Here is a 17,444-nt window from a genome sequence, read left to right on the forward strand (position 1 = left end):
GCCGCTCCCGCCGGCCCCGAGCCGCTCCCGCCGGCCCCGAGCCGCTCCCGCCGGCCCCGAGCCGCTCCCGCACCGAGAGGAGCAGCGCCCGGCACCGCCCGCTCCGGCCTTGTGCTCACCAGCTGCCCACCCTTTACACCCTCATAGACCGCTCACAAAGCTGCAGGATCTGTTTAACCACTATTCTAAACAAGCCTACAGAGGAAATTCAAAAAGAAACTTAATCAGGTTCAGTTAAAAAACCGGTCAACCACATTCTGAGTTTATGGAATATTCCTTTAAAGGCTAGTTCATTAATTAGCAATAAATACACGGATTCCCCACCATACACAACAATAACAACACAAATGATTTTTGCATAGTTTATTCTATAATTCTTCCTCTCTTTTCCAGAGTAGGGAACAACATTTTCTCAATGCTTATGGACTAATGAAATTCCTGAACGCATATTAGTCATGTAATTAAATCAACTTCAAAAAGTAACATCACAAATTAAACTAGCACTGATGAATTGCAGATATCCTTTACTGTAGTATCCTCTCAGGGTAAAAACCATATTCCTGTTCTTTCAATATGTGAGATAAGATGATGACTCAAACAAAAATGTCTTCCTTTTCATTATCAGCTTCTATCTCCATGTTACTTCTTCACCAGGCTTCAACTCCCTGTGTAGAAAAAATATAAGAGGGGAGAGACTAAAATTAGTATCTTTTTTTTTAGAAAAAATATTAATAAATATAAGTGTTTATTTTTGTTAGTTAATATTCAACAATAGCTTAATTGAGAGTTATGTAAAAATTTAACTTTCTTTGCAATTGTCAGTTAAAAATCTTTCCATACTGATAAACTTCCTACTTCTTTCAAAAGATTCAATGGATTGACTCCTCTGAATTTCCATTCATTTAAATGGAAGCACAGAACAACTGACTTCTAAGGAGTTAAAAGACTTTTAATTGGATTAAAAATTAAAAATTCTACTTCTTTTAAATATAATAATCCATTACTTTAGTGGAAAGAGAGGTGTGAAATGGTTATGTTTTAGTTATGCTTATAACTGTAAAAAAGAACTGAGAAGCCCTTTGAAAAATTACTATAAATGTATATAACAGGCATCATAAAGCATACCTTTTATATAATAAGCTCTTGTTTCTGAAGGCAGACAATCTTTCATCATTCCATCTGTCCAAATAGCATCCAATCACAAATCCTAAGGGAACAAGGATGTGAACCCAGTGTTCACGCACAGCTTGGGCGAAATTCACCATGACTGCTAGAAAGAAAAGTGTAACAGGTAAGAGGTACTAATAAACCTGTACTTGGAAACTATTGCATGCTTGGCACCTTTACTCTCACTAGGATTCTACAATGACATAATACACATGACAGCTGTTAAACACTTTCTAGCAGACACATACTGTTCTCAAATCCATACCTGGGTTTCTTAGAAATAATCCTAACTGTTGACAATGGGAAAAAGGATTTCATCTTAAAACAGGAGAGAAGTAGAACATCTCTTTAATTTTCTCATTAAAGCAACTCTACAGAAGTTAGCTGCTCTGCAAAACATTAGAAACACTTAAATAACCACAACTCCTGTAGATGAACACTTTACTTGTGTCAAGTCTCAGAGACAAGTTTTGTACTTAGGGTGAGCTGACAGATAGGAAAGGACATTTCTAAAACAAGGAAGATCATTTCTAAAATCACAGAATGACACAATCGTTACGGTTGGAATGGACCTCTGGAGATATCCAGTCCAACCTCTCTGCCAAGGCAGGATCACCTGAAGCAGATGACACAGGGCCACGTCCAGGTGTTTGAATGTCTCCAGAGAGGGAGACTCCACGACCTCTCTGGGCGGTTGTTCGAGTGCTCTGCCACCCTCAATTTACAGAAGTTCTCCCTCGTCTTGAGACGGAACTTCTTGTGTTTTAGTTTATGGCCGCTGTTCCTTGTCCTGTCACTGGGCACCACTGAAAAGAGCCTGGCACCCGCCTTTGAGGTATTTACATGCATTAATGAGATTCCCTCGCAGTCTTCTCCAGACTAAAGAGGCCCAGCAAACTTTTGCAACCCAACCAAAACCTTCCAGATTAGAGAATTACACGCGATTCCAACGGAGTCTGTCACACACAGCCGCGGGCTCGGGGGCCCGGCCGGTACCGAAGGCGAACACCGCCACCGTTCCCGCCTCGGCCGCTGTGGGGCGGCCACGCACCCAGGCCCTGCGGGAGCTGCCACACACCGCCCGCCCCGGGCCCGGGAGCTGACCCACGACACGGCCCCGCCACCTCCCGGCTCAGCTGCCTCCGGCCTGCCCGGGACCCCGACCGCCTCTCCACGGACAATAGCGCCATAAACCCCACGGCTGAAGGGCGCTTCCGCCAGCGGCCGTGTTCCGCCCGAAGGGGCAGGGGACAGGGCGAGGCGCTCCCAGGGAGGTCCGACAGCAGTTCCGCCCCCAACACCGCTACCGCTACCGCTGCCGCTGCCGCTGCCACCCCACGCGCGACACCACCATTACCGCTGCTCGCGCCGCCGTCGGGAGCCGCAGCGGCCGCGCCAAGGGCACCGGGAACGGGCGGGCCGGGAGACACCACGGGCCGCGCAGGGGCGGGGGGGGGGGCGGCCCCCCCCCCGGCGGGCTCGCGGTGGTGCCGCCCGCTACCCTTCCGCCTGCTGCCCCTCCTCCCCGCCTCCCGCAAGATGGCGGCAAGCGCGGCGCGGGTTGGGGGTGGTTGAGGGCGGCAGGTATCGGCTCTTTCACATCATCCTCCTTTTCCCCGTGCTCTCCTCGTCTCGGACTGAAGTGGGCGCAGGGCTCTCCCACGTGGCGCCGTCTCTGCCCGGCGAGACTCGTCCCGTCGGGCAGGCCCGGGCGCCGGGGCCCGATGGGGCGCTGGAGCCCCGGAGCCCCCGGCCCACCCCGCGCTGTGCCCCTGGTCGGGCGGGCCCTGGGTTTGCCATCTCTGGGTGCCCCTATCCGGCTCCGTGGAGCTCCTGTTAACTGCACTGCTCCTAGGGATCCTTCTTTTAATTATTCTTAATGTATATTGTAGAAAATCAACCTCACCTCTTTCTAATAAGAGCTGCAACAGTAGAATGTTAATACCTGAAACTTAATTGATATCGAGCAGCTGTGCTGAACAGTATTAACACCCTCAGCCTGCATATTTTCAGGAATGTGTGAAGCTAGGTCTGAGTAACTAGAATTTTTCTTTGTGTCAGTCAATGAAACATTTTGTCCCCCATTTAGATTAGTTCTTTTGGAGAGTAAACACTTGGAGAGGAAAATGACATCGATTATCAAGTTGACTACGCTCTCGGGGGTGCAGGAGGAATCTGCCCTTTGCTATCTATTGCAAGTAGATGAGTTTCGTTTCCTTTTGGACTGTGGCTGGGATGAAAACTTTTCTATGGATATTATTGATTCTCTGAGGAAGTAAGTAGTTCAGTTCATACACCTTTTTTTAAAATAGGTCTTGGTTTTGAAAGTTTTCAAAATTCCATGCAGTAGTATAATGTACAGTGTTGCTAAATGCAAAATTGTTCTCTTTTTGGTTTTGTTTTGTGTATCTTTTACCTGAAGGGAATCACATGGCTGAAACATTTTCTGCAAAAACACTTGGGATTTTTTCTTGTCAGTCCAGTGAGTTGTGTCTCTTAACTGTAATTCTCAAACTGCTCCATGTTTGTTTTGGCTTGGATGATTTGCTTGATTTTTATTGTCATAAATGTGATAGTTTAGGGGAGACTGACCTTGGCTCTCAAGTAATTTAGAACAGTTAACTAAGTTTTAAATGGGAGAGGAAGCCTTTGTGTATGTAGGCTGAATGCAAAGCAGTTCAACTCTTGGTTCTTGTTTCAAGTTGAACAGTCTGTCAGGAAAACACATTCTGTCAGGACACCAGCCCTACTAAGGGAAAAAAACCCTCCAAAATCTATCCAGACTTTAACACTGAACTTCTGCAGGTATACTGCAAGGAGCTGTGCTAATTGCCAAATTAGGACTGAAACATGGAAATTTGGGAAAGAAACTTAGCTTTTTGTGACTAGTTGTATAGCATTGACACACTTGCAGTATTCCAAATCTTTCAAGTGAGGATTGTTAGATACTAAGGATAATTTATAATTTTTTTCAAGTGTCTTAGAAGCGATTAGATAAAATTACCTTTTTTGTAACAGCCATCGAGAAGAATGTGTGTGCCCCACTTACTATGCAAGGGAACAAAAAGCTGTCAGTCCAACCTGTATTTTCATTTGTTACATGTGTTTTATGCCCTCGAGTTTTTCAATTATGATATGTAGAAAGGTTTTAGTGTAATTTTATGCAACACTTTCCCAGGAAAAAAAAATATTTTAAGAGTAATGAAATTCCCTAAACTGATGTGCTGCTTTTCTTAAATGATATGGTTGATCTTTTCTGTATTTAAAGAAATATATTTTGATTTGATCTTTATCAGTTAAGAATTGTTGTGTCTTTGGTTCTGTTACTTGGCCACTTTCATCAGAAGAAAAGTTGTAGTCTGTTTTTGGGTTTATAAGCAATATATAGCACCCCTGTACCAATAATATTTTTGGTCCCTCAGTTAATTTGCTTTCTGGTGTCCACATATATACTAAAGTCTTTTTCATCAGGAGTTTGATGTGGAACATAGGTCTTCTGATCTTTAGAGTTATGCTTTCTGAAATCACTTGTGTATTTAAGTACTTAAACATTAGGAAACACCTGTAAGTTTTAATTATGATTTAAAACTGTCCCACACCTTGAAGGGTTTAAATTTCATTGTTTGGCATTCAGACTGTGTATGTATCTCAAAATAGCTCTAGCAGGAGATATACAAAACCATACAGAACTCCTTTCAACGGCTCTTGTTGGCCCTCTTCTTATAGGCATGTACACCAGGTTGATGCTGTTCTTCTTTCCCACCCTGACCCTCTACACCTTGGTGCACTTCCATATGCAGTTGGAAAAATGGGATTGAATTGTGCCATTTATGCAACTATTCCTGTATATAAAATGGGACAGATGTTTATGTATGATCTCTACCAGGTATGTTTAAGTTGATACTTTCATACACAGCATCTTTGATGTGGTGGAGTGTTTGAATGCTCTGTACCTCTTTGTTTGTTTTAGTCCCGCCATAATACTGAAGATTTCACACTCTTTACATTGGATGATGTAGATGCGGCCTTTGATAAGATACAACAGCTGAAGTTTTCTCAGATTGTGAACTTAAAAGGTAAAGTTGTTACCACAGCTTCAGTGTCTTAATTTTAGTGACAGGCAACAGAGTAATTAAGAGTTAAGGTAACTTTTTTAAAGGGACTGAATTCTGAAATGCTGTGTGTTTTGTAGTGCTGAAGTCATTAGCCTCGTGTCAGTCTGTGTCAATTGCCTCAGCAGTTGTATCTAGAAATGGATAGAAATTTCAGGTAATGCAGAGGACATCATGCCAGAGAATATTTAGATGTTTGTTTTTCTTTTGTGTTTTTATAACTTTTCTTGGAATTTACTGATGTCTATAAAAAGTATTTACTTCTAGTGGCAGATACCTCAGAACTTTTCATAACATGAAACACAAGGGAATGCTTTCTAGAGCAGATTGCAGAGACGAAGTTACAGCATGTGCGTGATTTACTGGGGAGATCTTCAGTGCCTCAGGTCATCCTCAGTGTAGTGTATTGCTGGGACCTGTGACAATCAGCAGCTTTCCACTCATGTTGAATGTAAAGATCAGAATAAAATAAAAACTCTCCTCTTGAACAGAGACACGTACAAGCTGACCACCAGCAGTTTGTCTCTGAAGTGCAGTATTTTACAGGTTCATGAATAGTGCTGCCAAAATGCTTGCCTTCCTATTTGAAAAACAGAAAGAGGCTGTTGTCCTTGAAAGACTGTTGGCCCCTTTTTGAGATAGTTGTAGCAAGGATATGTCTGTCCTGGCAATTTTTACATCTAAAGAGTAATTTTAGTGTACAACTTTTTTAAAACAACCAACTGCTTTTATATTTAATGGAGGTGATTTGAAAAGACTAAATGGAGGCATTTAAGAAGATACTATGTGTTTAATTATTAATTATTACCATGCACTTCATGCAGCAGAGCCAATGAGTAATGGTTGTGGGTGGTCTCATTTTAATCTGACCAAGATACAGGCTGGTATCAGTGACAGAATGCAACAGTGCACGTGAAAAGTGCATCAGGTGCTGAAAAATTCCGTCATCCTTGACTGCAGCACATGAACACCTTTTCTGCTATGGTTTGACTTGTGGGTTTGTCATTCTAGAAAGCTTGCAGATAGTGTAAGTTATATAAGTTTTCCTAAGTACCTCAAAAGTGCATTACCTAGTAAACATTTAGTGTTGCCCCAGAGAGGATCCTGACTTTCATCGTTGTGCTTGCTTTCTTGTGATATGTTTTTTATATAATTTACTGTTATTTATGTCTATAGTTACAGCAGCTCTGCAGTGCCTCTGAGTATCAGTGGGAGGTGGAAGGAAGAAGTGATCTTTGTTTTAGTTTCTTTTTTATGGAGGAAATATCAAAGTGAATTGCAAAATATTTTGATGTTACTGGTTAGACAGGAAGGACACATTACTGCTTTTTCATACTTCATTTGATTATTTTCTCAGTAGTAATTTAGGCATTCAGTTGTTTAATGTTACTATCTCTCGGTCAGAGTAATTTTAATATGTGGATTTTAATATGTGTAATCTACCTAAAATACTGAAAACCTTTGTAGGCAAAGGACATGGTTTGTCAATCACACCATTGCCAGCTGGTCACATGATAGGAGGCACAATTTGGAAGATTGTCAAGGACGGGGAGGAAGAAATTGTTTATGCCGTTGATTTCAACCACAAGAGGGAGATGTAAGTTCAATATAATAACGTATTGTCCTTAGCTGGGTTAGGTGTGTATCATTTAGTGGGTGATAAAGAGGTGTGGAAGCATTTCCAAAAGTGCATTTCCAGTTCTAATAAGACCACTAATTTCATTTGCATCTAGATTAATCAGTTTGAAGCAAGCATTAGCTCTGGGTTTCTTCATTCCATTCATTTTTATTTATTTGTAAATTTGAAGCAGGAAGCATTCGGCTGTTGATTAGTTTGGTTTCTGTACATGCAAATATCTGGAATCTAACTGTCTTGTTTTTTCTCATAAAATAGAAATGCAAAAAAAGTGATATTTTGCCTTTTTTCCCACAGCCATCTGAATGGATGTTCCTTGGAAATGTTGAGCAGGCCTTCATTACTTATTACAGATTCATTTAATGCGACTTATGTTCAGCCCAGGAGGAAGCAAAGGGATGAACAGCTGCTGAGTATGTATTGTTTGGGCTTCAAAAATATCAGTAATGTGATTTATTAGCCACTATAAATTCTTTCTCTATGAGAAATTCATCAGCATTTAAACTTAAGAATCCTTATTAAAATGTAGCAAGTTTTGAATTACTCTTTTCTGATGATACTCATCCTGTGAGTTAAATGTTTTCCTAACAACAATGAACCATATTTGAAAACAGTGTATTTTACCCAGTATCCTTAAATCTCTTCAGGGATTTTTAAATTACCTTCCTCAGCACTTTCTTCTTTTAAACTCCATCTTCTGTTTCTTTTTAATGAAAAGAAAAGAAAGAAATACCAAGGCAGAGAGATCTTCAGAGCTACTAAGAACACTCCAGCTCCCTTTAATTTTGGTGGAAATGTGGATTTTGATCTCTTTTAAAAGTTTCATTTGTTTCTGTGTTCAGTATACTTCTGAATATGATTGCTAGTGTAATACAACAAAAAAAATATAAAATCCAAACCTCACCACAAACCTTCTAACTTTGGTTCAAAGTGTAAGTAGGTTTTTGTTTTGTTTTTAATTCTTCTTAGCTAATGTTTTGGAGACGTTACGAGGTGATGGAAATGTATTAATAGCCGTGGATACAGCAGGCAGAGTTCTGGAACTTGCTCAGCTTCTTGATCAGATCTGGAGAACAAAAGATGCAGGATTAGGAGTCTACTCTCTTGCACTTTTGAATAATGTCAGCTACAATGTAGTGGAGTTCTCTAAATCACAGGTTTGTTTTGATTTTAAAATCCAATTATGAAGAGAAAAGGAACATTTACGGAAAAGCTTTTGTTTTTAATGGTAAAAAATGGCAAAATACTGGGTCCTTATTCTGTAGTGCGTGTTTGTGTCTCAGCAATTTTGATCAAGTAACACAGCATCCAGTTGTGACAGTGGCATGTTTGTTGATACTGATTTCTGTTTTTATTATAAGAGCTTTAGCATGGTTTATAATCATTCAAAAAGGAAACTTAAAGTACTTGCTTCAGTGTTGGTTATGCTCAACATTATTTCTACACCTCCTGAGAAATACTGAAGTAATCATATTGCATCCTGTACTTCATATCAAGCCTGTACTGTTCAAGAACTTCTATTTGTATAGATAACTTTCTTTAATACATATTTTAGGTTGAATGGATGAGTGACAAGTTGATGAGGTGCTTTGAAGACAAGAGAAACAACCCTTTTCAGTTCCGCCATCTCTCCTTATGTCACAGTCTGTCTGATCTGGCTCGAGTGCCTAGTCCAAAAGTTGTTCTTGCCAGTCAGCCTGACTTGGAGTGTGGGTTTTCTAGAGATCTTTTCATTCAATGGTGCCAGGATTCCAAAAACTCCATAATTTTAACTTACCGCACTACACCTGGAACATTAGCGCGATTCCTGATTGATAATCCTGCTGAAAAAGTTATAGATATTGAGGTAAGAGTTTTCTCTATAGCTCCAGGTTTTTATTGTGTGTCATCTGGAGTTATGTGGGCAAAACTGAGCGTAGTTTCCTTTTTAATCTTCTGGAAATGCTTCTAGTGATGAAGAGAAACCTGAAATCAGTATGTTGCATGTTTATCAAATTGTGGATAAATTTACATAAAAATAGGTCTCCTACTGAGAACTGCAAAATAATTCTTCATGGTGTGGCAAATTTAATAGAGTGGAGCATGTTTTTCCTTTTAAATATTTATTTTTAAACAACTCTTTCCTTTGTGTTTCTATTATAATAGAAAAAAGTCTGCTTGCAGTTGACGTACAGATTACCACATATGATGGGTTAGTCTTGCTGGAAAATTCTCCAGGTTTGGATGAGGGGAGCATCAAGTCAAATTAGTATAATATATCTCAACAGGATTAGAAAGATAAGCAAATGCTGGGAATTAGGAGATAATTAATTGCTATTCATGCTTTCAAATTGTTTTCAATAATCTGTACACCTGTGTCTACTTCTTTCTAGTGCACATTGTTAATTTATAAATGCCCCCTGTTACTGCAGTGATAATTTCAGTACTGATGATGCAGCTTTATATGGACATTTACATTGGACTGAAATAATTGAAATACAGTATTAGATTTTTACTAGAATTCAGTTTATTCAAAGTGACCTGTACTCAGAAAACAAGAAACAAAATTTTGCCAGCTAGTATGACTTTGGTAGGTTCTTCTGGTTTGATGTTAATAATAGAAAAACTAAAAAAACACTTCTCATCTGAGAGTTTTTGCCTTCATTTCTTGGAGAGATATTTCCTCAACACATTTTCAGAAACTTTTGGAAAGCTTAATTGGTTTTAGTATTTTTAAAAATGCTTTTATGTTAAGTAGACTGTGCAAATTGGCACTATCATGATGCTGCCATGCCAAGGTACCACATTTTTGCCATAGTCTTGTCTTTTATGTGACATACAGTTTATACTTACCTTTGATACCTAAGGACAAATATTCATGTCAGCAGCATAGAGGAGAAGTATTAAAGTTGTGTCAGCTACTCACAATGACATGAATTTTAATTCTATTTGCAGTTGAGAAAACGTGTCAAGTTGGAAGGAAAAGAACTTGAAGAATACCTAGAAAAGGAGAAACTAAAGAAAGAGGCAGCTAAGAAATTAGAGCAGTCTAAAGAGTAAGTATGTTTGCTCATGATCAGAGTTGAGATTTCTATGTGATTATTCTGCTCCTCCAACACTTCTCAGGCCTAATTGAAAATTCAGTAGCCTTGTCTTGAGGAGTCAGGAGTCAGGAGTGGTTGTCTTTAATCTGTTGTTCCAATAGACCCAGTTTCATCTGCCATTTGACTTTCTTAGATACATAAACTGCCCTTGGCCTTGGTTAGTGTTATGTCAACTGTTATTTTCTAGTCAGTGTGTTTATATAATATGAAACCTGAAATAAAAAAAGAAGTGCTAGGTTTTTTTGGAATGTCATTTCAGGGCAGATATTGATTCCAGTGATGAGAGTGATGCTGAGGAGGATATTGATCAGCCAACTTTACATAAGACCAAACATGATTTGATGATGAAAGGTGAAGGTAGCCGGAAAGGAAGCTTCTTCAAACAAGCAAAAAAATCGTATCCAATGTTTCCAGCTCCTGAAGAAAGAATTAAATGGGATGAATATGGTGAAATTATCAAGTACGTGGTGGTAATGTATACTAACATAGTAGCTATGAAATTATCAAAAAGTAGAAGGAATTAAATTCACCATTTTGTTTCTTTCGCAGCATTGCTATATGCTCTTCAAACTGCTAAGTCTTACAGAAAGCTTATGATAAAGATTGAAGCTGCAGAGTGCTGATCCTTGACCTGTGTTCACACCTCTTAGGATGTATTTTCACTCCTGGCTTTTTTTTTTTAATTCATTTGAGATAGAAGATTTTAAATTCTTCTAACCTGACTTTTTTCTGTGTTAAATTTCACTTAATGTTAAATCTGCGAGGTTTTCTGTGAGACAACACTGATCATCCTAACAAAATCTAATGATATTTGTCAGCTTTGCATAAGGAATACTTGCTGGAAGTCTTCAATTTGCTAGTATTTCGTAGCAAAGTTATTTTTTAAGATAGGAAGGTTGTATTTTCCAAATCATCTCTGTTCAAGTATGGAAATACTTGGCAGGTGTTGCAAAATTGCTGGCAATAACAGTTAAAAAAAATTTTAGTAGTAATAATCAGCACTGTTTGTTTTTATATTACGTAGTGTTTTGGGTTTACTCTAAAAGCAAAATGCCTTCCATTCTTTAGACCTGAGGATTTTCTGGTTCCAGAACTTCAAGCAACAGAAGAAGAAAAAAGCAAATTGGAGTCTGGTTTGACAAATGGAGAAGAGCCTATGGACCAGGATTTATCTGATGTTCCTACCAAGTGTATTTCTGCAACAGAATCCATGGAAATTAAGTGAGTGACTTTGTTCTTCTCAGTTCTGCTAGAACAGTGGCATGGGTACAGTGCAAATTAGGTAAAAGGTTAACTTGGATTTAAGAAGGTGGGAAAGGACTTGATTTTTGTTTCTTTTTTTCCCCAAGCTAATTTGTATTTTACTAGTTTTTCTGGGAGCACAGAACAGTCTTATGGTTGCCCATTCTTAAGAGATTTGGTTTGTTTCCTGTCTTATGGAGACAACTGGAAGAGATAGATGAAAATATACAATGTTAGCTTAGATACTTAATATGTTTTGTTAAAAGGATAACATATTCAAATATGTTTATTTCATGGATAAGTTATTTTTTTTTATAACTTTGTAAGTGAATTTTGTGAATGTATAGTGTTAAATACGCACACACTAATATTTGACAACTGTATTTTACAGATCCATAATATACCTTGTGCTGACAGCTTCTGTTGATGTACAATAATTAAAAAACATCTTAATGAAGTATTTTGGAGCACTCGAAGGTTTAATCTTTTAAATTAAAACATATTATTCTTGGGTTTTTAATTCAAACTAGAGCCAGAGTTACGTACATTGACTATGAAGGACGTTCAGATGGGGACTCAATTAAAAAGATTATTAACCAAATGAAACCAAGACAACTGGTCATTGTCCATGGACCACCTGAGGCCAGTCAGGACCTTGCAGAATGTTGCAGAGCTTTTGGTGGGAAAGATATTAAAGTTTACATGCCCAAACTTCATGAAACTGTAGATGCTACAAGTGAAACTCACATTTACCAGGTAAGATACTGGAATTTTTTAGTTGTGTAACTACTGTGGACTGTAATAGAGCTGTATGAGCAGAATGTAATCTGCTCTCTTTTCTTCGGGAGAGGAGAGGTGATACTACCTGTGAGTACAATTAGTTTTGTGTCATCAAGGCTTTAGTAGTGTTTTTCTGTCTTCTAGATAAGCATTCTCCTGAGGCTTATTATTCATAAGTGTTTGTAAGCTTGAATATGAGACCAGTGTGTTTTTACCTGAAGTGCAAAAGGCAGCATTCATGTCCACGGGGCCGTTGGTTTGCTTTACTGAAGTGTTCACAAATTTATAATGCCTATATTTAGAATACCATTGTATACTGGCTGCAATTCAGGGTTCTCTTTGGAATCTCAAAGAGCCTTAAAGAGCTAGAATAAAAAAAATGTTTCATACTTAAATAGTACCTAAGAGTGAACATGTAAAATTAGGAACAAGTTAATGATAAAAACAAATAATATACCCATACCCCGCAAAAACTGAATGTGATGATTCTTGGAAAGTAAGGTTATGATAATGTGCTGCTGTGTGTTATCCATGAAAATTAAATGGAATATATTAAGTCTAAATAACAAAGCTGGAATAGCTTGTGTGAATTATGTGAAAACTGTACATGGTCCCAAGTAAATTTTTGAAGTTGTTTAGAGGCAAGGCTCTCACAAACACTTTTTGCAGTAGTCCTTTATTCCTTTGTTCTTTTAAAGTTAATACAAAAACATTGGTAGAATTGTTGAAAGATACTTCTGTCTCTTTCCGAAGAAAAACCTGTTACTCTCTAGAAAGTAGAAAATTCCAGTTATTAAAAGTCATCTGGTTATGATTTTAGAACAGCATGTTTTCTGCATGTAGTTTGTTGGTTGTTGGGAGGTTTTTTGTTGTTTTTTAAGCTAGTGTGTAAGAAATGGCCCAGGAGAAGTGCAGTGGTGATGTGAGTGAAGTGTCAGTGTCACAGTGTCATTTGAATGGGCTGTGCTGCACACGGGTGGGTAGCTGGTGGTTGTATCTCACACATGGTTGCAGACTTGATTGCACTATGGGAATCATGGACCTTCTAATGTGGATAACAATCTCTAAGAGTAGAGCTTTTTTAAAGGATTAAAGTTCCAGAGTCCACCAGAGGAATCAGGGTAAGGGCACTTAAAAGTCTCATATTTATAACATCCTTTCTTACAAAAAAAAAATAGTAATTATAATTTTTTTTGAGCTTTGAAATTTAGCATTCATCAGTAACCTAAATGTATCTATAGAAACTTCTTCTGAATTTGCTAAGACCAGCTGAGGAACAACTCAGCTGCAAAAAAAATTTCTGGTTTTTTAAAGGAAATGATTACTCTTGCTGTAAATTTAAGTCAGGTTTGCAATTCTATATATTCTTTTTTTATTTTAGCCAAGATGAGAAAGGTGTTGATCTCAGCTGCTTTATAAATTCTGATATGAGTGTTACACATATTAAATTTTAAATTATCTTGACTTGGTGATACCAGTTCCATCCTTTCTCTCCACATGTGTGCATGAATCAAAACCTTTGGAAAGATGGTGAAGAGAAACTTGCTGATCTGTAAACCTTGAAGTAAGACTTCTGTATTTTCCATGAAACTAATAGTACTTTTATTTTTGTGCAACCCAGGTCCGATTGAAAGATTCTCTTGTCAGCTCTCTTCAGTTCTGTAAAGCCAAGGATGCTGAGTTGGCTTGGATAGATGGTGTTCTGGACATGAGGGTTTCAAAAGTGGATACTGGAGTTATTTTGGAAGAGGGAGAGTTGAGGGAAGATGAAGACTTAGAGATGCAAGTGGATGTGCCTTCTTCAGACTCGAGTGTGATTGCACAACAGAAGGCCATGAAAAGCCTCTTTGGTGATGATGACAAGGAGATGTGTGAGGAGAGTGAGATCATTCCTACTTTGGAACCTCTGCCACCTCATGAGGTACAGAAATTATGCTGGTCTGGATTTCTTTTATGAAGACCTCTGTACTCATTTGTCTTTTCGTAGTGCTTAGAGGTTGATCCTGTGGTCTTACTCAAATGAAAGCCTAACTGAAACTGGGTTTTCATGTTTGGGTTTCTCTTTCTTAAACCTCATGCTGTTCTTTGTTCAGATTTTATGCTTTTCAGTGAGGATGAACTTTTGCATCCATTAAAAGTACCTAGCACACAGTACCATATATTTATGAAAATAAAATTTGAATTAGTGTGTGTCATATCTCTAATTATACTTGCAGATAGAGAAATCAGTTGGTGTTAGTTACTTCTGGATTTTATTATGTTTTGTTGATGCTATGGAAAATACTTCAGATCCTTGAGATACAGATCTTTGACATTCATACATCTGCTTCTATAGTAGATTGGATTTGAGAGTTCATGAAATTTAGCTTCTCTGTAAATTTACCCTAACTCTTAAAATACTTAGTGTTTTAGAAGATAATATTTTATCCTTCTGTTGAATGATTCCAGTACCTTTTAATCCTAGAGTTGCTTTTTAAGATTCTGTTTCACAGTCCTAGACGCAATCTGTTCTGGGAGCTAGAGAACTGTGGAGACAACTCTAAAGTTTGTTCAGATTTCTGACAACCATCATAGCACACTGTACTGATCAGCAGGAATCTCAGTCCCTGGCATAGCATGGCTCGGAAGAGGGATCTTCATTGTAGCTTTCTATTTGTCTTCAATATGTGAGCAAAGAAAAACCTTTTGCTTTTTGTGATGGGTAACTTCTAAGGCTTTTCTGTCCTGAAGATGTATTGCTGCAGGTGAACAGAAATAGATCCAATTTAGAGTCCATAGTCTTGGCTGCATTGCTGCCTACACAGTAATGAGATCTTTGGAAAAATGGAAGGTGTAAAATATAAGTAGTAAAATTGTGTGTGTTGTTTTGAAGGTTCTTGGACATCAGTCTGTGTTTATGAATGAGCCAAGACTGTCTGACTTCAAGCAGGTTCTCTTGCGGGAAGGTATACAAGCTGAATTTGTTGGAGGAGTGCTTGTCTGCAACAACTTGGTGGCTGTCCGCAGGGTAGGTGTTCTGTAGTTTAATCTCTTTGGCAAATAATATTATAAAATAATACATATTATTTTAGTAATAAGTAAAATATTATTTTAGTAATAAAAGAAGCTTCTCATTAGTGTAAAGATAATAAATCAAAATATGTCTTTTGTTTCAGACTGAAACAGGACGTATTGGATTGGAAGGCTGCCTCTGCCAGGACTTCTATAGGATAAGAGACCTTTTATATGAGCAATATGCTATTGTCTAAGAAAAGTGCTGCAAAGGTGTTTTCACTTGAACTTTTACAGACAATGGAGGTTCCTCCCCGTTCTCACTTTTTGTAGTTTTCTAATTTATACAGGGAAACCTAATTCATAAGGAACAGTTAGCTGCCATGAACATGTAAATAACTGTTGTTCTGTTCTTCTGTTCTATTCTTCAACCAGTCTGTTGGTACATTCCATGTAGTTGACTCTTAAACTGTTACAACTTGGCATCTTCCACATAACACATTATAAATGAGTTTATGACTATGAATGCCTCTCAGGAAAGGTTCAATTTGTCAGGGTATGTTTTTTTCCCACAGATTTCCTGTCATAGACTATGAAACATGTAAAAGTCGTTGTTTCGTTCTAAAATAAGATTGGAAAAAGAACTTTGGTTTTGTTTGTTTTGGTTTCTGTGTGGTTGGTTTTGGTTGCTTGAGGGTTTTTTTAGTAATTTTGATTTGGGGAACAGTCTCAAATATTTTCCTCTTTTGTTTTTAAATTGAGGTTTGTTGAAGTACATTATTAACAACCCACTTAAAGCTCAACTGCCTAAAGTTTCCCCAGTGTTAATCTGGCTGCATCTTAATCCTGTATCTGTTCCATCTTATTGATATGTTCTGAAAGAGCATTTCATATTCTCATCTTCAGGATAAAAAATTACTTGGGCAATTACTCTGAGAAGATTGGATGATATTTTAGGGTAGTTTAAAATGCAGTAATTATGCTTCAGAGTAACTTCTGTACAAACTTACAGAATTCGTAACTCTTAGCTCTTGCAAAATGATGCCAATTGTGAAACCTTTTCTGGGTTCTGATTTTAATACTTTTCAAAGTTTAAAGCCTTTATCCATGCACTGCTGTTTGTTCAGAGTGTCATGAGCCATGTTCAGGAAGAACTTTTCTCTTGAAATCTGAGTTCATGTGATGTATTCAATGATTTTATGCCATGTTCTGTTCTAGCTGACAGTGAGACTTATTGTAGCTGCTGATGCTAGGAATTTACCTTACTTTTTAGGTAAGGATAACACTGTTTTGAGTTCATTAATTTCTCAGAAATTAACTTATGAAAAGAAATGGCCTCTTGAGTTTATTTAATCCTTTTCTCTCCTGTCCACATGTGAAACACCAGCTTTGGCAGTGGAGGGTTGTTTGCTTTTTACATAAAACAGCAATGTAATATATGCTCCTTGTGTGTATGCTTAAATAAAACCTTTTGAAAAAGTTGCGAAAAATAGCCCTGTGGGCTATCAATGGAAAGATTATTTACTTTGCAGTTCATTCCCAACAAAAATTTTCTATCTGATCTACAGATTATTCTGTTTAAATAAGTAGCTTAAATGTGAAGATTGTATTAAACATTTGATAGAATTATATACTAGAAATGTAAAAAACTTGAAAATACAATACTGAGCGAGAATGTATTTTCTTAAACAAAATCTAGAGATAACTAGATAGCTCAGTGCTGTGGATTTTTTTCTTAACAGTCTAGAAAAATGTGTATTTCCCTTATATTGACCACCAGAACTTTATATAAATGCTCCGGTTTTGTAGCAATGCTATGTAAATCCATATGATGCTGAATACTTGTTGCTGAATGCTATTGTATTACTACTGTTGCTGATACTAGTGAACTTTTATAAAGTGAGTTACTTTGTACATAATCACACTTAGGACTTTTACCTCCAGGGCTTAGGACAGCAAGGGATCACGGATGCCTGCATGGAATATACTAATAAAGAAAGAAGGACCTTAGGAAGTCAAAATAGTGCCATTTTTTAAAAAAAGGATAAAGACAACACAGTGTGATGATCATAAACCTTTCTATCAGTTTTGTTTTTCTAACCTACTCATACAAATTCAGCTAAGATGACAAAATGTTAGTGTTATCAGTCACTAAATTCTAGTGTGTGCTGACAGATAATCCCAAATTTGTGTCATCACTGAGGAAAAGGCTGAAGTATTAGCAAAACAGCTGACTTCGTATTTTAGTCTGTTCAGCATGAGTGTGGCTGAAGTGTGAAATCAGACCTAGAAAGCTGACATGCAAGGTGAAAGTTGTCAGCTAGGATTGGAGTTCTGGACTTCTGTGGAAAATGTATCTGAGACTGCACTGGTGCTGTGGGGCAGGTGTGGTCCTCATCCAGGGATTCAGTGTTTGTAAAGCAGTGTGTGCCT

General features: G+C 38.0%; 2 protein-coding genes across 4 annotated transcripts; one reads left to right on the forward strand and one right to left on the reverse strand.

Moving 5' to 3' along the window:
* Window positions 1-348: 348 nt before the first annotated feature.
* On the reverse strand, window positions 349-2,638 carry NDUFB1 (NADH:ubiquinone oxidoreductase subunit B1). Of its 3 annotated transcripts, none has more exons than XM_015631442.2 (3): window positions 2,525-2,638; window positions 1,126-1,270; window positions 349-665 (listed from the first exon to the last, which is right to left on the reverse strand). In XM_015631442.2, exons 2-3 carry the CDS (start codon window positions 1,263-1,265, stop codon window positions 629-631), a joined length of 177 nt encoding a protein of 58 aa, XP_015486928.1. In that variant the 5' UTR covers window positions 1,266-1,270; window positions 2,525-2,638; the 3' UTR covers window positions 349-628. The 3 variants fall into 3 exon arrangements, with proteins under 3 accessions (XP_015486928.1, XP_015486930.1, XP_015486931.1); XM_015631444.1 differs by having other exon boundaries at window positions 1,126-1,267; window positions 2,525-2,602; XM_015631445.1 differs by lacking the exon at window positions 2,525-2,638 and adding an exon at window positions 1,433-1,469 and having other exon boundaries at window positions 1,126-1,267.
* Window positions 2,639-2,677: 39 nt separating this feature from the next.
* CPSF2 (cleavage and polyadenylation specific factor 2) lies at window positions 2,678-17,025 on the forward strand. The gene is made up of 15 exons (XM_015631441.2): window positions 2,678-2,751; window positions 3,257-3,442; window positions 4,894-5,053; window positions 5,138-5,243; window positions 6,747-6,876; window positions 7,213-7,328; window positions 7,885-8,072; window positions 8,471-8,761; window positions 9,850-9,950; window positions 10,258-10,458; window positions 11,067-11,219; window positions 11,771-11,996; window positions 13,642-13,941; window positions 14,893-15,027; window positions 15,176-17,025. The coding sequence occupies exons 2-15, from the start codon at window positions 3,294-3,296 to the stop codon at window positions 15,266-15,268; spliced, it is 2,349 nt and encodes a 782-aa protein (XP_015486927.1). The 5' UTR covers window positions 2,678-2,751; window positions 3,257-3,293; the 3' UTR covers window positions 15,269-17,025.
* The last annotated feature ends 419 nt before the right edge of the window (window positions 17,026-17,444 follow it).

The sequence above is a fragment of the Parus major genome, chromosome 5, assembly GCF_001522545.3.
Source record: "Parus major isolate Abel chromosome 5, Parus_major1.1, whole genome shotgun sequence".
Taxonomy (NCBI): domain Eukaryota; kingdom Metazoa; phylum Chordata; class Aves; order Passeriformes; family Paridae; genus Parus; species Parus major.